The sequence below is a fragment of the Camelina sativa genome, chromosome 12, assembly GCF_030686135.1.
Source record: "Camelina sativa cultivar CO46 ecotype springtype chromosome 12, ASM3068613v1".
Lineage (NCBI taxonomy): Eukaryota > Viridiplantae > Streptophyta > Magnoliopsida > Brassicales > Brassicaceae > Camelina > Camelina sativa.
Genome location: NC_141891.1, coordinates 41312893 through 41336464, shown reverse-complemented (window position 1 = coordinate 41336464; position 23572 = coordinate 41312893). Strand labels below are relative to the sequence as shown.

Here is a 23572-nt window from a genome sequence, read left to right as displayed (position 1 = left end):
GATCACGACGACACTCATGGGAGGCGTGATCAAAGCAGATGCGCTGCATCAGTCCCGCCAGGTTAGAAAGATTCGACCCGAATCTTAAAACTTTGAAGCTTCCCTTTGTCCACCAATTCATAATATTTTCGCTTAAGAACTTCGTGAAGTTTCTTTTTCAGTTTCAAATTCAGCTTGCGAAGAATTTCTCCATGTAGTGCCCCTGTTAAAACCAATGTACCTTCCAAGCTTCCTTGAACATGTGTGACCACGAGATCCTCCTTGTCCTTTCTTTTATCTTTTCTTGGTGAAAATGTCAACGCTTGGTGATATTCATGAGAATGACGACCAAGTGCTCACCGTACTAAAAGACCTCGGTCAAACACCTTTAAAAACCATATTACATTCGATGCTTTTTCCCTTGCGGCTGAACTCGCCAAAACCATTTGAGCATGTTGATGAAGACCATGTAATTCTAAGTCGAGAGGTCAAGTAACTTCCATAGCAACACAACAACATCAACTGTATACGCAATCTCTTTTTCCAACACGAATTGAGGTTTGGGAGAGAAACGATCTACGACGAAGCTGAACTTTCCAGTGGTGAACAACTTACTTGAATCACAAGCAACGAAAATCAAAGAAAAAAGTGTCGTGGACATGTAACAAGAACCCAAGCGAGTAAAAACAGCTCTCCTTATTACGTGAAAAACTCCACAATGCAACTCCATGGTGAAAAATATGATAGGGACGAACAACATTGTAGGCAAAGCATGATGAAGTAGCATAAAACCTTCTTTAGATCTTTTAATCTGCTCATGGTGTGTACGTTGATAAGCAACCCCTTCATTGGCCATGACCCCTATGATCAGAGATTTCCAAGGAGACAATGGTAGCTGCCAGTGATATGTCAACGGGTATGCTAACGACGAACAGAGACTTACTCGGCAGCAGAGTATGGCCATCAATTTTACCACTCACCATTCCACATACTTTCCCCCTTGGGAATTGATCAGGTGAGCACCAATAGCATCGATACGAGGGAAAACAACACTCGCAAGGCGAAAGATCGACCGAGAACAGAGCAACACAAAAATACTAGAACACGTGCAAACAATTTGACTGGTACTCCTCTGACTCTTTTCACTCTCTTCCACGGCAAACAACAGCTGAATCTTTGTTTTTCGTTCACAAGTTTCTGTAATTTTTGCTTCAGTCCAAAGAAGGAGGCACATGGGATTAATGACCGTATACGTCACTCTCATCAACTCACGTAAAAACAACATCATAATTATGCTATTTACAGCACATGAATCCACCATTTGCCTCTTAGTGATATATATTTAAATCCCTGATGGAAAATAAAATATCAATATAATCCATGTCTTCGCCATATACGTCATGTTGACAACAAGAAAGATTTTTCATTGAAGTTTTGTTTCCAAAAGTCCACGTCATAACTTCCGTCAGCGAAACACCCTCACGTGATTCTTCATCCTTTGGATTTTTCTTGTAGCACACAAAGTTTAGAACTGCTCCAGTCTTGTGATATACTATTGGCCAAGGAACAATGTAACTATGATGTTTGACCATTGGAAGTAGAACCTTGTGTCCTAGTCTGAAGTCAGAAACACCCCATGAATAAGCACCTAGATTGATGGATACAGTTACATACCTCGTCAAAAGAATCTCACCAGTCATGTCTTTAACACCGCAAAAAAACAAAAATCTGTTGTGACCCGCGGTGTTGGATATGACATGAATCGGATTAAGCCCATGAATTTAGACCCAGATCATATTAGGATTAACTAGGGTTTTATCTTCCTATATATACTCTTGTTAACCTAGCCGTCATGTTATTCTGAAATCTTTGTACTTTCTCCAGTAATAAAATCTGTCTCTTTGCCCGTAGACATAGCCAACAGAAAGTGTTGGTGAACCATGTTAAATCTGTGTCTTGTTCGTTACGTTTCTATTATCTTGCTCACATTTGTTATAACAAATTGGTATCAGAGCACAAGGTTTTTCGTTCTGTGTTGTTTGTGCGATTTTCGGGCTGAATCAGTATTGTCTGATTTTCGGCTGAAACCGATTCGTACAGGTTTCGGGCAGAGTTAACTTTGTGCAGATCGGTGCAGAAGTAGGTTTGTGCAGGTCCGTGCAAAACCAGGTTCGTGCAAGAACCGTGCAGAAGAAGATTTGTTCAGAAGTAGGTTATGGGAATTTCCGCAAGTATAATCTGGTGAAAAGATGTATGTGAAGAACATAAAGAAAGACAAGAATTCTGGGAGAAACTATTTTAGTTTCAGGTCCAAGATAGGGCATCTGTTTCAGTGGAAGTTTTGTTCTATGGGTGATTTGGTCTAGTGGGTCATCAAAGTTTTGATAGACATATCCATATTGAGCATATGGTCCGTGTTGAACAGTTGGTCCTTGTTGGACATCTGGTCCGTGGTAGGCATCTGGTTGAATAAGTATCAAGCGGTTGATAGAGTTATAGAGAATCAAGCCTCTGAGTTTTTAGCTAGTGGCAGTAAAGAACTTGGGAAGAGAAAGAAGAACAGAAGGTGTAATCTGTTTTCAAAGGATCATAAGTTATATGATTTATGTAAGTACTGCACGGAGAAAGAGCACAGGAAGTCAGATTGTCATAGGAATAAACAATCTGAGTTTGTAGCTGTAACAAAAGATGAAACCAAGTCCGAACAACACTTTGCTCTCGTTGCTGATGGAAACACCCATCACTCTGATGTGTGGGTTCTAGATACTGGAGCATCCTATCATATGTGTCCAAGGAGAGAATGGTTCTCAACGTATACTCAGGTAGAAAATGGTCGCATCAAGATGGCCAACAGTTCTACAAATCAGTTTGTTGGGATTGGTTCGATCAAGATTAGGGCACATGATGGTAGATTCTGCACATTGAACGATGTCAGACATGTTCCATCGAGAGAGAAGAATTTTATATCTGTGAGTTTGCTTAATAGCAGCAAGGGTTTCAAGTATTCTGGTGGGAACGGAGTTCTGAGAGTCTGTCTGAGTTCTGATGTGATTCTGAAGGGTGTCTTACGTGGTACCTTGTATATCTTATAAGGATCCACAGTTGTAGGTTCAGCAAATGTTGCATCTCCAGAGATTCACAAGGAGGATATGACTAAGCTATGGCAAATGAGGCTTGGTCATATGGGTGAAAGGGAACGCAAATTCTGTCAGAGGAAGATCTTCTATGTGGTCAAAAGATCTTCTGGCTGCGGACGGAAAATGGTCTGGAGTTTTGTTCATCAGAGTTCAATCAGCTGTGTAAGGATCAGGGGGTTTCCCGGCATCACATTGTCAGGAGTGCACTACTGCAGAAGGGTGTAGCTGAACAGATGAATCAGACATTGTTAGAGAGAGCGGGGTGTATGCTCTCGAATGGTAGTTTTGGTAAAAGGGTGGAACTGAAAGGTGATTTACAGCAACACAAACAGAGCAACGAGCTACAGACAGACGTTAGTGCAGCAGAACCTATCCAAACAGGTAATACACCATCTGAGAGTAAACATTACAGTATTGCTTTACACCAAATAAGAAGAACATGAGTTGGACACACACAGAGTTTTGGTTTTAAGGATATTGTAAGCGTCAAGCTTCTGAAGGGGCATCAGGCTCTTAATGAAGCATCAGGCCTCTGAAGAGGCAACATGCCCTTTATAGGGAAGACAGTCCATGAAGGGACATCCGGCCTTGTTTTTTTAAGTGGCATCAGACAGGCCCCCTGGTGGGGCAGACGGTCTCTGATGAGACGACAGCGGAAGCTAATGAGCAGTCTCCTAGGGTGTTGAGTAAGGTGGAGTTCAGCTACACTGTGATAGTTAGAGTGTTTTATTTCTGGCTAAGAATCAAGTATATCATGGTAGGATGAAGCACATGTAGGTAAGATATCACAAGATCAGATAGTTATCATTTTTTGGTGTGATTTTACTACAGAAGGTGCACACGTCTGAGAATGCAGCTGATATGGTGACAAAAGGTTCCCCCCAAAAGCCAACAAGGAGTTGAAGTTGAAGTCAATGAGATTTCGGCGTCAAGGTGGAGTATGTTCGTCTTCTGTGACTTGAAATCTCTGAAGACCTCTATAAAAGAATGTGTAAGGCGTACAAGGCTTTTACTAGGCTTTTGTAGAGACCGACTCAATGCAAATTAGGCTCATGGTGGAGTAGTTGGCCTACATAAGGCATTTTGGGTTTTCTGAAGAAGCATCTGGCCTATGTAAGGCATTATGGATTCTGAAGAAGTGTTTGACTCCAGCGAGGAATTCTAGCTTCTAGTGGAACATCTGGCTCGTTTGGAACATCAGGCTCGTTTTGAGCATCTGACTCGTTTTGAGCATCTGACTCGTTTTTGAGCATCTGGCTTGTTGGAGCTTTTGGCTCGCTTAAGCTTCTGACTCGTTTGAGTGTTCTGCTCGTTTGAGCATTTGGCTTCTGAAACAGTAGTATGTTCTTTGTTGAAGGAACATCTGGCTCTAGTAGGAGCATCTGGTTCTCTGAAACAACAACATGTTCTTTGTTGAAGGTATATGACTGTTATGTCTACATCAGCAAGGTGGGAGATGAATCTTACATTTATCTGGTGTTGTATGTAGACGACATGCTGATAGCTGCCAAACAGATGAGTGATATACAGAAATTGAAAGATCTGCTAAGTGCTGAGTTTGAGATGAAGGATCTAGGCAAAGCAAAGAAGATTCTAGGAATGGAAATCCTTAGAGACAGAAATCAGAAGAAGCTTTTCTTGTCACAGAAAAGTTACATCTAGAAAGTGTTGAATAGGTTTGGTATGTCATCATCAAAGCCTGTTGACACTCCGAGTGCTGTTAATCTTCATTTTACCATGTTTGCTCATCAGTCTGAAGAGGAAAAGGAGTATATGTCTCGGGTTCCTTATGCCAGTGTTGTGGGAAGTTTGATGTATGCAATGGTATGTACAAGGCTAGATCTTGTACATGCAGTCAGTGTTGTGAGCAGGTTCATGGGACAACCAAGAAAAGAGCATTGGCTGGCTGTGAAGAGGATTTTCAGATATTTGAAGGGTACATCTGATGTTGGCCTCATATATAGAAGTGAGGCTCCGAGCCTGGTTGCAGGCTATTCTTATTCTGATTATGCAGGAGATGTAGATAGCAGAAGATCGATGACTGGTTATGTGTTTACCTTGGGTAATTATGTGATCAGCTGGATTATGCAGGAGATGTAGATAGTAGAAGATCGATGACTGGTTATGTGTTTACCTTGGGTAATTATGTGATCAGCTGGAAAGCAACTCTGCAGCCAACTGTGGCGTTATCAACTACTGAGGCAGAGTACATGCCCTTGACAAAAGCTGCTAAGGAAGGTATATGGCTAAAAGGATTTATCAGCGATCTGGGTTTGCATCATGATCAGGCTACAGTGTACAGTGACAGTCTGAGTGCGATCTGTTCGGCCAAGGATCAGGTCCATCATGAAAGGACCAAGCATATTGATGTGAGATATCATTTCTTGAGAAATGAAAAGAGGATTAAAGTGAATAAAATAGGGACATCTGAAAACCCTGCTGATATGTTCACTAAACTGGTTCCTCAGAGCAAGTTTAAACATTGTTTAGACTTGTTTAATATCTCAAGCTGTTAATCGACCAGGTGGGCGATCAGGCCTCTAATGAGACATTAGGCCCCTGATGGGCATCAAGTCCCTGAAGGGACATCAGACCTCTGATAAGGCATCAGGTCCCTAGAGGGACATCAGACCTCTGATAAGGTATCAGGTCCATGGAGGGACATCAGGCCTCTAAACATGCATCAGGCTCCTGATGGAGCATCTGGTCCTAGTGGGGCAGTCTGGCTCGGTGAAGCATCTGACATCTGATATAGCATTCTGGAAGCATCGGACATCTGATATAGCATTCTGGCTTGACAAAGCATCGGACATCTGATATAGCATTCTGAATTGATGAAGCCTCAGACATCTGATGAAGAAAGGAGAACTCTGGTATGTTTGTCTATTACATCTGTCTGGTGGAGAAGTCTGGTACATCTGGCACTGTGATCAGTGCATCCGGTACATCTGTCTGTTTTGGAGGATTCAAGTCAAGGTGGAGATTTGTTGGATATGACTTGAATTGGATTAGGCCCATGAATTTAGGCCCAAATCAGATTAGGGTTAACTAGAGTTTTATCTTCCTATATATACTCTTGTTAACCTAGCCTTCATGTTATTCTGTAATCTCTATACTTTCTCCAGTAATAAAATCTGTCTCTTTGCCCGTGGACGTAGCCAACAGAAAGTGTTGGTGAACCACGTTAAATCTGTGTCTTGTTCTTTACGTTTCTATTATCTTGCTCACATCTGTTATAACAGGCGGCTCACTGTTACGCTGCGAATGAAAAGCGGTTGAATCTATGCAATCCACATGGGTTCTTTTATTCATAGGAGAATCGTCTTCCTTCTTGCTAAATAGGTCGATGACTTCAACAAATTCAATTGGCAAAAAGTTTGTGCGTAATACCCTTATAATCTCGATGAAATCTACATTTTTGGTGTCTTCATCACAACAAGTATCAGTCGTAGGAAGAACATTAACAATGAGAGTCTGCTGTGCTGCAAATTCAAAGAGTACGTCTTTGTCTCGACTATAATCACCATGTGACTCACACTCGTTATCATCAACAAAATAATTTAGATAGTAGATCTTATTTGACGTGGTTTTGTCATCATCGACTTCGTCTCCTTTTCCTGTGTTGACAGCCAAATTATTTTCTTCTAAGCTTAGAAGATCATAATCCTTGATGTTGTTAAGATCAGCATCTCCTTCATCGTCGACAACACCGTTCTGTTCTTCTGAATATAAATTATCTTCAACGTGTTCTTCTAGTTGATTCGTGACAAAAATCACTGCTTTTTTTGAACACAAATTCAGATGATTTATGCACGACCTCTGATCCAAAATCTTCATTATCTTTAACAACAAAACTTGAAACTTCATCATAGACTTTTTTTTTTTTTTGAATTGAATGTAAAATTTTAATCAACCCAAAAACCATTTTTACAATGAATGCTTCAGTTTGTGTGTATGTTATTGGAGATATACTTTGAGATTGCAGAAAAAATTAAAAATCTAATAGGAGTTATCGTCGAAGTGGTGGATGAGTGGAGAACCAAAGCTGAAGGCCTTCTGCATAGCGTTGGTCTCCCATTAATGCTATCGAACTGAGACAATTTCTGATATTCTTGTCAATGTGTTTGATGAGAAGAGCTTGCGGATTGGAAGGCTCACCATGCTGACGAGCATTTTGTTCTCGCCACAGGTGGTACAAGGTGGACTGAAACAGGTAGCGGTAGACCTAGGCCTTTTACCCGTATCCGATTACCCAAACCGTATCCGATTGATGTTCATATATTTTACCATGTTTTCCCTTAGTTTATTCACATCTTTTGCATCTTTTTCTATCCATTTTCACCATTATTGTGTAGCTTTAGGACTAATCATGCATTAGAGTGTAGTTGCATTGCATTTGCATCTTTTCATGCATAAACAGGTGATTTTGGAGCTTAAGGGGCATGGAAGCAATGGAGAAGAGATGTGAAGCAATCATGAGGAGGAAACAAGGGAGTTAAGGCTGAAGAACCAAGATCCGGAGTCCAGCTCGACCAAGCACTCGACCGAGTGGGAGATGGACTCGACCGAGTGGAGTTACACAGGAGAAGCCAGCTCGACCTGTCACTCGACCGAGCACTGGTCGAGTTGACCGATTCGTGGACCACTTTGACTTTTCCCATTTTTAGGGCTTCCACTCCCCTTCCTATATAAGGCTTTGTACCTGCAGCCACCAAACAATCTAGATTTTTAGTCCAGCTTTTCAGATATTCTAAACCTAGTTTTTACCTTTTAAGGAATATTATTCCTTTTGCTTATTTTTATTTTCTTTTGGATTTTGTACTTAGAAAAGAAGAATTTCCTCATACTTGTTGGTTGAATAACTTTCTAAGTATTGAGAATCTGAGTTTGATTTCTTCTTTAAAGTTGTAGATCTTTATCTTATCTATCTAATCATGCAAGTTTCAATATTTTCTGGGTTTTTGACTTTGTTCTTCATGTCTTGTTGTGAGTAGTCTTCTTAGGATCTTGAGGATGGGTTAGGATGGATTGATCTTGGGGTATATCTGACTTGATCAAGCTTGATTGTTGTAGATCTCTTCTAGGCTAGATGTTCTTAATGCTGATCCTATATCTGAGAGGGTAGGATCTGATCTCAAGCTTTTTAGCATCACACCAATGTTTAAGAAGCATAGATAAGGCTAGATCTAGAGCTTACCATTAGGCTTGCTAAGAGATTAGAGGTCTTGTTTGGTTTGAGATGTATTGCTTAATGCCTACTTGTGTAGATTCTTTTCATTGTGAGAGCAAGTCTAGGATTGCATGGGTTTGATTGTCTCTTGACCATGAGAGTGGGAGAGACTTGTCTTGGATTAATATGTCTAGAGGTTAGCTCATAGCATTGCTTGAGATTTGTTGATCAAGTTAGATTACCACAATGATTAGTTTATCCCATGAATCCATCCTCAGGAACCTACTTTGTTTATTGATCTTAAAGTCTCAATCTTGTTATTTGCTTGCTGTTTGATCTGTGTCTGCTTTACTCTGTTTTTATTGCATTGCTCTGTTTTCCCGGATTTGTCTAGCTCGACCACTCACTCGACCTACACTCGGTCGAGTGCTGCTCGAGTTCATCCCCAGAACTCTTGTTTATGATTTGTGATTGTCTTGTTTCATTCCTGTTTAATTTCCATTGCATTTACTTAGCATCTAGTTCATTACTTGTCTTGCATTAGTTCATATCTAGAGTTTACAGTTTCTGTTTCTATTCTTAGTTCATAATCATTCTGTTTTATTTGCATCTAGTTCTTAGCTCTTGTAGTTTATTTTCTGCATTTTATCATTATCATCATAGGATTGTTAGTGACAAACATCCTTTCATATTTGTCTTAACTTAGATTCATATGCATATCTTGATTGTTCACAAGCACTCAGACTGGATTGACACCCCTTATACTGCAACTGCATAAGGGGAATTGAAACACCCATCATTCCATTCATATATCATCATTGCATACATCCACCATCATTCACAACACAAAAAGAATATGTTTCACCAATCCAAAAAACTCGGATACGGATATGCCCCGAACCGAAGACAATAACCGAACGGTTATTGATTTATCAATCTGTCAGACATCGGACCGGATCGGATAAAAACCGAAACCCGAAGAACACTCGAACTCATCCTATCCCCATTTTCTCTCTTGATCCTCCGAGATACATCGATATCCACTTCCCTTATCTCTCGCGATCCATACACCGGTATGATTGTATACATGATCTTCTTCCCTTATCTCTCACGATTCTCTACATATAAAGGCAAAATTCTTTCCATGGAATCCCTAATACAGTTCTCGTCGCCCCAGTCTTCTCTATCGAAGGCATCAAGAAATCGATATCAGTAAGTCTTAGTTATTCTATTATTCTTCTTTTTCCTTGAGAGGAATTCAAGTTGTTGAGCGTGATTTTGATTTTGGTGAAATATGTATTTTAGTTGCTTGATTTTGTGTTTTAATTTGCTTGATTCTTAACTCCTAAATTAGATTAGCTAATGGTTTGCTCAATCCCAATTTTGAGTATAATAGTTCTCTGCTCCAGTTAGAAACAAAGTTATGATCCATATAAGTTTATTTTTCAAGTTATGATCCGATAGAAACAAAATTTTGAGTAGTGTCAATGATAAGTATGATTCATATAAGTCACAAGTGAGTATTATTGTTTTCTTCTCCAGTTAGAAACAAATATATGCTTCGTTTAAGTTGGTTTTCAAGTTATGATCTGATAGAAATAAATTTTTTTTTTGAGTAGTGTGAATGATAAGTATGATCCGTATAAGTCTTGTACTCAATCCCGATTCTTAGTAGTGACTAGTGAGTATTATTGTTTTCTTCTCCAGTTAGAAACAAAGTTCATGCTTCGTTTAAGTTGGTTTTCAAGTTTAGATAGAAACAAAATTCATATGCTTCGTATAAGTTGGTTTATTAACTTGCATTCTTTTTATTTTTAGATGGATTCCTCACCATTTCCAGACAACATTGACAAGGAGAAAGATGACCCAAATTTGATACCTGAGAGTGGAAACAAAAGGAAAGATGGTCCAGCAGATGGTGGAGGCTCAACACAACCGGACCAACCAAAGAGAAAGCCGAGTACAAGATCTACTGTCTGGGGACATTTCACAAGATTTGATGACAATGTTAAGCGATGTAAGTGCAATTACTGCCACAAGTCTTACGGTTGTGATTCAAAGTCAGGGACTTCTCACTTGAAGGCTCATATGGAGAGCTGCAAGCATTTTCAAGCATGGAAGCAGAAACAATCACAGACTGTGATTAACAGTAGTCAGGGACAGCTTCAGAGTGGAAAAGTTACTGAAGAAGTGTTCATGGAGGCTTCGAATGAGATGATTGTGCTGTCGGAGCTTCCACTTGCTTTCATTGAAAGCATCGGTTGGAAACATTTCTGCAACAAAGTCAACCTATACAAACCACATTCCAGAAGAACAGCTACAAAGGACATTGTTAGAATGTATGTGGAGATGAAAGCATCTTTGAAAACTTGGATCGTTGCTAGTAAGCCAAGAGTCTCCTTGACAACTGACATATGGGTTGCTAAAGCAACAGGTGCTAGTTACATGGTAATAACTGCACACTTCATTGATGTTTCTTGGCGATTGAGGAAGCTAATTATTGGGTTCAAGTACATTACAGATCACAAAGGAGCAACAATATCACGGGTTCTTCTTGACTGTTTGGCTGAGTGGGGCATAGAGAAGATTTTAACTGTGACAGTTGACAATGCAACTGCAAATACTTCTGCTTTGAAAAAATTGTAGGAGGCATTCAGCTTAAGGAACAGTGAAGCATTTGTTTTAAATGGAGAGTGTATGCATATGAGGTGCTGTGCGCACATACTCAATTTGATTGTTAGGGACGGGTTGCATGGATTGAGTGAGAATGTGACAGCCATACGCAATGCAGTTCAATATGTGAGGTCTAATACTAGTAATGTGATTCGTTTGAACAAAAAGTTGTTTTAGGGAAGATGACTAGAGGGAGTTTACCGTTGGACATCAAAACAAGGTGGAATTTGACCTACTTAATGTTGTCAAGAGCTATTGATTTTAGAGTGGCATTTGATAGAATGGAGGCAGAAGACAAGATGTACAATGACTACTTTAATGAGGTTGAGAATGGGAAAAAAAGATTGGGCCGCCTACAAGAGCTGAAAGAGGTCGATAACTTGTTTCTTAGTGGATAACTCAACATCTTGTCTAAGCTCATCGACGAAGTGTTGGCCCTGAAGATGACAATCCTCTGAGTACTCATCCATAAATAGTGCTCTTTGTTTCAAGTTTCTCAAATGATTAAACACCATATTGTCATAATTACGAGGTAAATAGGTTGCACAAAGTTTCTTCTTAAGTTTATCCCATGATTTGATAGGATTTTTCCCAGCTCTCTTGCGTCTAGTCTTCAACTGTTGACACCATGATGCGGTTTGTCCTCAAAATTTTGTCACCAAAAACGAAACCAATTGATCCTCCGAAAATTTGTAAAACTGCAAAAATTCTTCAACCTCCATGAGCCACTCTAATAACGAATCACTAGAAATTCCACCATGAAAATCAGGAATATCTAACGCATCCCATGTCATGTTTTGTGGAGACATTGTCGGAAGGAAATCAAACCACCAGGAACGTGATGAATCTGATACCAACTGATAGAGAGTGGAAGCTTAATTAACGGACGAGAATGCTAAATCTCCGGGAGAACTCGGATTCAGATCTTGCTTAGAACGTCGTAACTTGACAAAGAAGCAATAAGATTGCAAGTCCTCCTTACAGGGCTTGAACACAAGCTCTTAGGGTTGAGAGTCCTCCTTCTAGGCTTTACACAAAGCTCTTGTAAAACTTGTTTATTCAATAATCGATAATTACATACAAAAGAGTCTCACGGCTCCTTAAATAAGAAGATCACAAAACAAAACCCTAGGATAATTAAGAAGCTAATCTAACATATAAAGTCCAACCGTAGATATAAGGCCCATAAGAATGAAATCCAAAACGGGAAATAGTAAAGAGACTGATCACGACGAGACTCATGGGAGGCGTGATCAAAGCAGATGCGCTGCATCTATAATAGTTCTAATGAAAAAGAAAAAAAAATAGTCCTAATGAATTATGGGGAATTGCATTGGTTAGCCATAAAACGAATTATAATTAACCCGGTGACTATAGTAACCATTAAAAGGTTATACACAATACATCTTCTATAATATTTACTTTCCTAACCCTGGTGCATGATCAACAGTTGCCTACTCTCCTTCTATCATCAACATTGAAGCTGAAAAGACGTATGAGACACATTTTGACTAAAGCAAGGGCTGATGTGTTTCTGTAAAACTAAAATCATCTCCGCTGACTGCGAAAACCTTTTCCGGTAACCTTTGTATACAGTATTGAAGCCAATTTCATCCGAGTGAATCGCCCAACGATTCCCATCGTGTATTGTTCACACTGCTGGCGGGTTGGGTTGCATTGATAGTTGTCGATATCTCCACCTAACGCGAAGGTGTGTCTGATTGACTGCCTTCCGGTGCAAACTATAGTCAACCACAGTTTCCATTCTGTGTCAAGGTAAGTCATGGTATCGATATATGTCGATAATTTCATCATGTATGTACCTCTTCCAAGTACACCATCTGCCCATTCATCAGATTAGGTTACACATGTCTAAAAGCGATTAATCGAGAAAGTGAGTAGGCAAATAGATGTCAGTGAATCGCGATGTACCCTCAAGAAAATTTAAGTTCATGTGGAAAACGAATTTGCTGAATCGAATTTATTTGTTTGTAGGACGTTATATTTGATGGACGATTGGTGCTTGCCTCAGCGATTGTTCATGTCCGGCCGTGAGCCGTCAGGAAGAAACAGAGTCAACAACTACTTCAACTTGTGTTGGATAGAGAATATTAAGAAGGCCCTCGATGATGAGCATCTGCAAAAGCTGGCAAGTTCTCAGTTTGCCCATTTGATGTTAATGGGCAACCACACCTTCTCTGTTATGTTTGTCCATTACGTCTTGACAAGACAGCTTGTCACAAAGAAGAAATACGAGCTTTGGTGGGTATTTGCTGGAAACCCCATTAGATACACAATCGACGACTTTGCCCTTGTAACTGGGTTGAATTGTCAAAGAGATGGATTCAAATTGGACACGCGTAGAGGGAAGGCAGTTAAGAAGGGATGCAATGCATCATCACTAATATGGAAATCATTATTTGGAGTGGAGCGTAAACCAACTGTCTCGTGGATTTTCCAAAAGCTCCTGCTGGGAAAGAAATACAAGGATGCTGAAACGCGTTTCAGACTGGCGTTGCTGCTGATAGTTGATGGCATACCTATGCCCCACGTGTGGGAATACGAAAATTAGTCCAAAACATGTTGAGATGGTCGGTGATAATGACGCTTTCTTGAAGTATCCATGGGGTCGTGAATCCTTTTTGAAAACTGTGAATAGTGCGAAAGCAAGAACTGTGAAGCAGTTTGCGCAAGATACATGTGCCATTCAAGGGTTTTCGCATGCGTTGGTTCTTGTAACCGCGGCAAGTTATCCATAAATTATCCAGGGACCTATATTGGTATTGACATGAATGACCCTTCTCTCCCAGTCGAAGATGTAGTGCAAAATGTCATTGAGCGGAGCCTTGCTATCAACGTTCAAGCAGAAAGAGTGGTTGATCAAACAGGACAGGTAACATCATATTTTATTTTCCACTGCATCTAAAATGTTTGTTATTAACATTCAGGGTTTTGATTAATGCCCTTTACTTTTAGACGCAGGTTCGATCTATACTGAACACGGGGACTAGTGACTCTGATGTCGACATGTCTTTCTCTGACGAGGAAGATGATGAAGATATCACAATCTTATTGATGCTGGTGTCCGATGGTCATCCATTCGAACACAATAGCTGGTGTGGGGGGATAGATGTTGATGCGATACATGAAGTATAGAAAAATGGAGAACAGACGGAAGAGGTTAAAGACGGGGATAATGGCGTCACTGATGATGTTCCAAACCTCGCAGTAGAGCAAACAACGAACGTTGGCGATGGGTTAAGTCAATGTAAAAACATTGATGTTCTCAAACTAGTAAAAGATGCAGCAGACACGATGGAGGAGCGAGTTATGCGTCTTCAGCGTGAAAGTAATTTGGAACTGAAAGCTTACTTTGACAATGCCATTGCTAGTTTGGTGAAGAGTATAGCGACCCTGGTGCCAACAACAATGTCTGCAAGAGCTGGTGAAAGTCCACCTAACGTTGCCAACACCGAGGAGGTCAGTGAGACGGTAAGGATTCCAACTTTTCTTAACTTTGCAAAATTGGACTACCCATCAACTAATATGGTAACCCTTTTGCGTAGTTATATATTGACCACCTATTCTATCTACCGTTCTGAGTGTAGGGGACTGTTAATGGGGGTTACGGAGATAGTCCGCCTAATGGAGGTCAAGATGCACTTGTGGAGGTATGTGTGATGCTAAAAATACCGTTACATTATTATCCTCTAACCCTTGTCTCCATCTAACCACATATTCTATCTGTTTGAAAATGCTAGCCACTGAAAGAGACTTCCGGTCTCCCTAAACAACCACTACAAGAGCAGTCAGGGCTCCCCAAACAATCCATTGACAATCTCCCAAATATATTCGACGTGGAACCACCAACATTTTCTATTGGCTTGACGCAAGAAGAGAATGCGCCAACTTGGAATGTTGGGAGTGTAAGTATTCGTTTCTTTTATTCCACAATGTACCACATTGCCTGTTACATGACCAGTGGTAACATGCTTTCCCACTCCTTATAGGGAACAAGCTCAGCTCAACCATGTTCACACGTTGACTTAAAATCGCCGTCTCCAACGGTTCACTTAACCAAGGTCTGTCTGTTGTTGATAAATTACACCTAGTGTACTCGTCATTGATGATTACTTATACATTTGCTTCATTCACGTTCCCATTACTCTCGGTAGCAGGTCAAAGCGAAATCTGACCAGTCCAAACCAACAAGTGACAACGTTTTCCATTGGCTTGACCCAATTAGAAACTGCAGTAAGTACGCACGAGAGATATCAAGTAAGTTTGGTTCAGTTATGAAAGAAGATTTTCTCCCATGTCCTCTCGTTGCATATACTAATAGAACCGTTTGATAGGTGAGAAATGAAGTTCAAACAAGGCCCGAAGTTGAAATACAAAAGCCATCGGTGATTGTTGATCTAACGCAGGAAAGTGTAGCTGGATTTGGAGTTTCTCGCAGGAGGTCAGCAAGAAGGGTTAAAGCTTCATTTCAAGTAAAACAAACACCTACTCACAAGAGCTTGCGCATCCGCAATACTCCTGAAATATCCCTAACTGAACTCGAAAGGCCAGATGCTCCTTCAATTATATCCCCTGGCAAACCTAATATCGTTTACAAGAGCCGTAAGAAGCGTAGAATCCATACACCACCGGCACTTAGTGCCGTGCCGTCATCTGAAGCCACGCACCCTACTCTGACGCTGCTAGTTGGTGGTTTTGCTGCGTTTTCTATGCCAGATGCTAAGGTGGTAGCCAATTTTCTGCAGAAGATGGAAAGGGCAAGGTATGGTAGTAACCAATATATGATAGATGTGCCATTCTGAAATAGGAAATAAACGGCAACACTGATGTTACAACTCTATTTCTCGGCAGATCATATGATCTGTCTTGTGGGATGGTCGCGGACAATGTGGATTTCCTTGCAATTTTTGAATCCTCGGCGTTTCTCGATGAGTCGGTATAAAATACGCCCTACGTTGTGTATTTAAGTTGTAACTACCAATGTATGGGATCTAACAACAAACTTTGTTTCACATTTCATTAGGTAGCAGATTTATTGGTTAAGTTCATCCAAGCACGTCGTGATGAAGATCCGCCAGTTCGTTATGATTTTGTACCTGCCTCATTCTTGGCTGAGTTGTATCGCCAGTATAACCGATTCATTAGAGCACCAGATAAAGTGAGTTTTGTCTTCTCAAATGCAATGGCGATACCTTTCACCTCACACCCTAAATGGCTCAGTAAAGTGGACACCCTTTACAGCCCAATGCAGATAGAAAGGAAGCACTTGATTGGTTTAGTTATAGACTTGAAATCTTGGCAAGTCATGGTACTGGATTGCAACCGATCTTGCTTGACTGACCAGCAGATCTCTAAATATCTGGAACACATTGCGGTAATGCTCCCCTATATAATCCGCCAGTACGTCGAGACCGCCGCAGATAATAGTGTGGGACTAGTTCAGATGGCTATATTAAGGCCGACCATACCATTCAGTTGTTCTTCACTTGGTAAGTTTCTGTTTGATTTATTTGTTTCATTTGCTCCCATAGTCTGCAATTTTTGGTATATGACAGAATTGTTGTCCTTTAATTGCAGCTCTAGCTGGGATCGCATCACTAATTATGCTTGAACTACATGCGGTCTCTTGTCTTGCGACATACTATAGGATTCTTGATGAGGAACAGGTTCAGACGGCCGCGAAACAGTATGCTATCGGGGCTTATGAAACCTTCGCTGCACCACCATAGCGATTTTACAAATTTAAGTCAATGTATTGTGGAATAAGAGTACGTTGCCAATTTCACGGTTTCTTCTCGCGATGAAAACGGTGTGTTTGCCTTTGTAGGGTTTGACCAACGATTGTTTTTATGAGAATACACTGAAACAGCAACTTCCATTCTATTTATATATGCCAATTTACTATTCCATTTATAAAGTTAAAATGATATACTATACAACGATGTATATCGTTAGCCTGAGCATCTTTGCCCGGCTTCTATACTTCTCCCGTTCACAATCGTGTTTACCTAGTGTCTTGTTGTCTTCTCTGCGTGGGTTGGCATAGTAGAATCGTGTAGGGTTTAGTGCCTCAATGTAGGCATCAGTTATGGTATTACATAACCATGAAGCTGGATGTTGGTACTGTGAGGTCCAGATTTTTAACCCGTTGGGATATTCCCACTCCCTAAGGTTTGTCACTCGCAGTTAACTGCGTGGGTTAATAATGATACCAGAACTGATGCCTACTGTGAGGCATTATACCGACACCGACTATGAATATACAATAATTATCATTGGGTTTACAAATTCCAAGATGTAGAGTTTAGTCATAATCGGTTGGTGTCTTCTCTGTATGGGTTGACAAAGTAGAATCCTGTAGGGTTTAGTGCGTCCCAATAAGGATCTTTACCTGTCACAAAAACTGATGCGGTTTAGGAGGTACATTCACGTACAAATGTGTAGTGTCTTCTCTGTATGGGTTGACAAAGTAGAATCCTGTAGGGTTTAGTGCCTCCCAATAAGGATCTTCACCTGTCACAAAAACTGATGCGGTTTAGGAGGTACATTCAGGTACACTCAGGTACACACAGACGCTTAAATGCGTTGGTTAATAATGATATCCCAACTGCTGCCTACTGTGAGGCACTATACCCTTCAGGATTCTACTTTGTCAACCCATACAGAGAAGACAGCAAAACAAGGTCGTAGCAGTCACCGAATTTTAACAAGACTACCAATTTGTTTACAAATTCCAAGATGTAGAGTTTTGTTCTATTCTGAATCGGTTGATGTCTTTGCTGTATGGGTTCACAAAGTAGAATCCTTTAGGGTTTAGTGCCACCCACTAAGGATCGATTATGTTATTACAAACACCAAAAGCGGTTTTTTGGAGGTACAGTCATGTACAATTGTTGAACCCATTAAGCTGGTCACACTCACAATGGGTTTTAGGTAATGTAAGTAGATAAGAACAAGATTCAACGATGGTTAGTACATTAAACGACCATGGGGTTTCCATTTCTATTTCACAAAAAACAAACTTTGGTGTTCATGGGCGATACATCAATACATACACCTCCTTCATACCAGGTACTAATATAAACATTACTTGGGGAACCTATACACCAAAATACAAATGTATATAACTGTCTCGCTATATATGTTTGTATTTTGTGCCAAAATACTCTCCCAGACGCATTTCATATGTACAACAATGCGTTTTCTGACTCTGGACCATTCCATTATTTAGCCCGCTCCAAAAAACTTTCCGGTGAACACATACTCCACACCCCATGGCTATATTTGCTTCTTCAGATGGCGTTTTTGCAAGATGCCTTGTTGTGCCATGTACGGCAGCAACGATAGCATTTCCTTGTCGATTTACGCCGAGGCCACTGACACATTTTTTAAAAAAGGCGCATATTAGATGGTTACAAGGAACTAATGGACTCATGCGTGTAAGAATATAGAACTATACTAGTATCTTACCTTGAACTCCCCACGTGACAAAATCCTAATTTTTTTGGGTCTCCCAGGTGGTCGCCGGGCAAATGGTGGATTGAGGTCACCCCTTGTGCCAGAAGTTGATCCTACAGATGAGTTGCCACCAACTGAAGGAATAGGATAAACCCTCTCTGCATATGAATGCCTTATTGTCTCCTCATAGTAGGCAACATCTATGAACGTATCAATGGAAACCCCAAGTCGTGTAGCTGCTGCGATTGCATGAGCACAAGGGATGTTTAAAAACTGGAACTTGTTACACGAACAATAACCCTCAACCAGGTTGATGGTGAAACATTCACCCGAACTGATCTGCACCTGAAACTCAAAGTCACTTATCGGCCTCACCGCCATGGACATAGCACTCTCAAAGTTCTCTTATACAATAGCACGACATTTTGGAGCAATAATTGAAACAGACCGGGCAGCTCTTGACCTTCAGACTGCAAACCATTCCATCACCGTTGTCCTAATGTATTCTAGCATGCAGATGAGTGGATACTCCCTTGCTTCTTTTATAACTTGGTTCCAAGATTCGGCAATGTTGCTGTCCATGATATTGTATCTCTTACCCTGTGAATGGACTCTTGTCCAGTGCGAGAAACCTGATGCAATATCATAAAAAAGGAAATTAAATCGGGAACACGTAGTAATGGCGGGTAAGCAACTTATTATACCACAGTGAACATTTTGTGTCTTGCCAATATCCACAAGATATGCAGCACACCCAGGGTTGACCCGCTGGATTTCTAAGAACTTTTTATTAAATTCATCTCCATGGTACGCCCTTGCTGCAGAAGACATCAACCCGGCTAATGTTTGTGGTTGTACAAGTGTCGTATATTGCGCCACAAAAGCATAGTGCAAGCTGCATGATGGGCTTCCGTGTAAACCTGCAAGTAGAAGACATATGCAACCGTCCATATATGAGCATGTTCAACCGGTTTGGAAATGTAATGAAACTAGTTTTCCCATTCGCAACCCCGTATAAATGCTTGCATGCCGATCGGATATGAAGACCAGCTCGGTTGTATCATGGACAAAAGCAGAGAGGTGTCTAAAGAACCACTCCCACGCATCATCATTTTCGCTGTCGACAATAGCAAAGGCAAGTGGAAATATTTGGAAATTTCCATCTTGGCAACTGGCTGTTAGGATGCACCCACCATAGCGAGCCTTCATAGAAGTACCATCGACAACTATGACTTTCCTCATATGTTTGTAACCCTTGACGGAAGCTCCATATGCTATGAACTGATATTTAAAACGCATCGCACCATCGGGATCATCAACATGATCCGTGAAGCATAGAGAGTCGGGGTTTGTTTGCTGGAGGAGGCCTATGTATGCTTGAAGTAGGGCATAGCTACCCGCGATGGAACCTAAAGAGAGCTCCATTGCCACTTCCCGTGCACACCAAGCTTTCCAGTAGGAGATAATGATATGGTACTCATCAAGTAGGATTTTTCGAATCGCAGCAGCATTGGGCCCTCTCTTGATGCCAACAAAATGTCGTTGCATAAACTCCCCAATAACTTGAGTGGTTGCCAAGCGATGGTAGCTTCTCCTCTCATCAATTGTACACGTATGGTTTTGATTTGCCTGTCGCACCTGGAAATGGTCAGCCGTATCAACTTTGACTGCATAAACACGCCATGGACACGTTTTCGAAATGCATTTTAGCACCATGAACTTGGGTGTTGACCGACTGGTCCTGAAATGGAATTTTCTATTAATAGCATGTATTGTAAGCTTTATCTTGCAGTCGGCTTTGTTCTTGAAAACCTATCCTACAAATAGTTTGTCCCCCTCGTACTGGATATCTTCCAAGGCTGAATCAACACCTATAATATATACATACCAAATAGTTTGTAAGATATACAAAGATTACCTGAGATCAAAACTACATTAACATTGGCACACGCGTGTTAATGTGTACAGGTGAGCGGAATTACCTTCACCTTTTTCATCATTGAATACCAGTGGTGCATCTCGACAAAACACAGCTGGGTCGTCACTCATATCAGTTAGCATTGTGTGCAGGGCTTCTTCAACACGGCCCCACATTGTAAGCGAGTTAACCTCCACATCATCGCCTCCACAGTTGGTGCTCCCAGTTGAAGTTGGTGCACTGTGTTATCTCGTTTGCGCCTCTTGGGAGCACACATCTTTAGCAAGGGGCCTGGCTTGACTACATTCCACTAGCATGGGGTCGTCTGGTTGAGTAAACAGAACAATTTGAAAGTCGTTATCCTCACTATCGCTGCTTGTTTCATGTCCATTTGCCTCGGCAACGGCTTTTCCTTTATCACGTGCACTACAAGTTGGCCCGGTTTGTAGGATTGTGTCTCCCCTTTCATTGATGAATATTCATGTCCCTCGAGTTGCAGGAACAGATGCCATAACAATGTTCTCCTTGTTAACCATTTCGGGTTCGAGAGGCTTCGTTTTGTTCGGGCGCAGTGAAGCGTCTAGTGCGAACTCATGCCAACATATGTCTTCAGAGTCAGAATCAGAATCATCATCTTCGTTTGCAGATACATATCGCATCCAATGCCTTGCGGGACTCGGAGGTGTAGGCGCCTCCGGCTGCATTTTTTTGACAACGGTGATGCAAAGATCTTCAATGAAATGCCACATACGTATGAAAACCCCAACCTCTTCGTCGTCTGTTATATATTGCGGCGCTGATCTGTTACCCTCGTTCTCATCCAGCTCGAACCACCCCGGGAACTGGTAAGACATCTTGATCACAACTTTGTGTGCACGCAGAACAAGTTTCTCTTTCACCTTCGCGACCAATTGCTTGTAAGTCATGCCATCGCGGAGCCGCAAAAAGTTGTTACCAGGGGTGGTTTCGGGTTCAAAGTTCCATACCGCAGTATCAACCTTAATCCAGTCCCCCAAAACAACACGAACTTTCGTCTTTCGCGGTCATCTGAAATAAAAGAAACAAGCGAATATAGTTACACATACTATTACCAAATCAAAGCTTCACCTACGGTTGGATTCCGCTATTAACTATAACAAACTCTTTTATTATACTTTTTCCTATATAGATCTTGACAGATGTCAAAGAAATTATTTTCAATTATAGTTAAGCTTTTAGAATAGGATAGATCTAAATGGAAAGGTACTCAAAGTCTGATCTGGACATAGAAACAGAAATCTACTTTAAATACAACAGACATGCAATAACTATATACAGTTAAAAAGATGCTTTTTACCTTAATTCCTCGCCTTACTGCTTCCACTTCACACCTACTATTATCACCGCTCATCTCATTTGGAGGTCTATATTATTTGCTGGAGATAGAAAAGGACCTATCTACACTATTTATGGGCAGAGAAAGTGCTCTCTATTAGACCAACTCCAACCCATCTCCATTTCTACCTCCAAACTCCATTTTGGAGAAAAACCTTCTCCAACCTCACTTCATTTCCATCTCCAAAATGGAGATCTCTATATTTGTCTCTATATTTGGAGACTTTTAATTCATTGCTCCATTTTGGAGTTGAGCTTTTTTATTTGCAAATCAGTCCTTTAAATTTATATAGATTTATATTTTATATATAAATACAGTTAAATATTATTATTTTCTATTTAAACTTATAAATAATAATTTTAAAATTCAACAATTAACATATATAACATAGAAAATAGACAATACAAACAAAAGTACAAAATAACATTACTACCAATAAAATTTAAAACCCATAATATGACTTCAACTGAAGATTAAGAACAACTTAATACAACAAATACTAATAATTGATGAATGTTGTGTAATGTAATGTTATTCAATAATAAATTTCAAATATAAATAACATGCTTAAATTTTTCCTTTTTGCTAAAAATATAATAATTAGGTCAAATTTGTAATTTTAATAAATAAAGAATCATTATATAAATTAGTAATAAGATATAAGAAGAATATTTTAAGAATATTCTCTTTTGGAGTCAAATATGGAGAAATAGGTTGGAGTAAAACCATCTCCAAAATGGAGTTACTCCAAAATAGAGTTAAAAATAGAGAAATGGGCAAGGGCGGATCCAGAAAGAAATTTGACGTGGGGCACAAATTATTTAATAATTAATATTAAATTTATATTATAAAATGTTAAATAAATTTAACTTTCTATATTTTTGTATATTTAAAATTATTTTATTTAGTTTAAAAACATATTCAGTTGCACATTACATATATTTAAATGAAATTTATATCTAAACATTTATTATATAAGGATTTTGTGCAGTATATTAACCTTTTAAATCATCATTTATTTGTAACTTTATTCTCTAATTCTAAAAAACGTAAAAAAAAAATTGAGAAATCAGAAATAATACACAATATAACCTTTCTTAATCATGGTAAAATTTGTAAAATATTGGTAAATAGTATATCAAATCGAAGATCCAAATCTACATTGAAAAAATTTAAAACTAATATATAGAATTATAGAAATGTTTAGAAGTTACATACAAGTAGCCCTGGGCATTCGGATTTTCGGTTCGGATCGGATCGGTTTTTTCGGATTTCGGATTTTTCGGATTGAGGTATATAGAATCCGTTTAGAATCCGGCTGTTTTTCGGATCGGTTCGGATTCGTTCGGATTCGGATCGGTTTTTAATTTTTTTCAAAAATCCGAACTTAAAGCGAATCCGTTATATATATAATTTGGAGAGTTAAATCAAAAAGTTCGGACAGCTCAGTTGGCCAAAGCGTGTCCCTTTACCTTCAAGGTGTGAGGTTCGAATCCTCATGGTGGTGATTTAAGCTTATATTTTTATAAAAGATCCATTAATGGTTAATGGGCTTCTATCAAAGCCCGAAAATAATAACAATTCATAACCCAAATGTATTGAAATTAAATATGTATTCGGTTTAGCGGATAACCGATCGGATTTCGGTTTGGATCGGTTTAAAACCGAAATCCGATTTCCAATTAATACAGAAACCGATCGGTTTTAAGAGATAAACCGAAACCGATCCAAACCGGTTTATTCGGATCGGTTTGTTCGGTTTCGGATTATTTGCCCAGGGCTACATACAAGAGTCATATTATGTATTATTTTTGATTTCATGTGATTAATTTTTGTACAAA

The 23572-nt window shown here is 39.9% G+C and overlaps 2 protein-coding genes and 2 pseudogenes across 2 annotated transcripts; 2 read left to right on the top strand and 2 right to left on the bottom strand.

Annotated features, from left to right (window-relative positions):
* The first annotated feature begins 4568 nt into the window (after positions 1-4568).
* On the top strand, positions 4569-5632 carry LOC147933440 (secreted RxLR effector protein 161-like). The gene is made up of 2 exons (XM_087478370.1): positions 4569-5135; positions 5195-5632. The coding sequence occupies exons 1-2, from the start codon at positions 4800-4802 to the stop codon at positions 5630-5632; spliced, it is 774 nt and encodes a 257-aa protein (XP_087334496.1). The 5' UTR covers positions 4569-4799.
* A 7335-nt stretch (positions 5633-12967) lies between these two features.
* Positions 12968-14115, top strand: LOC147933439 (uncharacterized; annotated as a pseudogene).
* A 4157-nt stretch (positions 14116-18272) lies between these two features.
* Positions 18273-18819, bottom strand: LOC147933438 (uncharacterized). Its single transcript, XM_087477456.1, has 2 exons — positions 18451-18819; positions 18273-18356 (listed from the first exon to the last, which is right to left on the bottom strand). Exons 1-2 carry the CDS (start codon positions 18817-18819, stop codon positions 18273-18275), a joined length of 453 nt encoding a protein of 150 aa, XP_087333582.1.
* Positions 18820-18903: 84 nt separating this feature from the next.
* On the bottom strand, positions 18904-20532 carry LOC147933437 (uncharacterized; annotated as a pseudogene).
* Positions 20533-23572: the final 3040 nt, after the last annotated feature.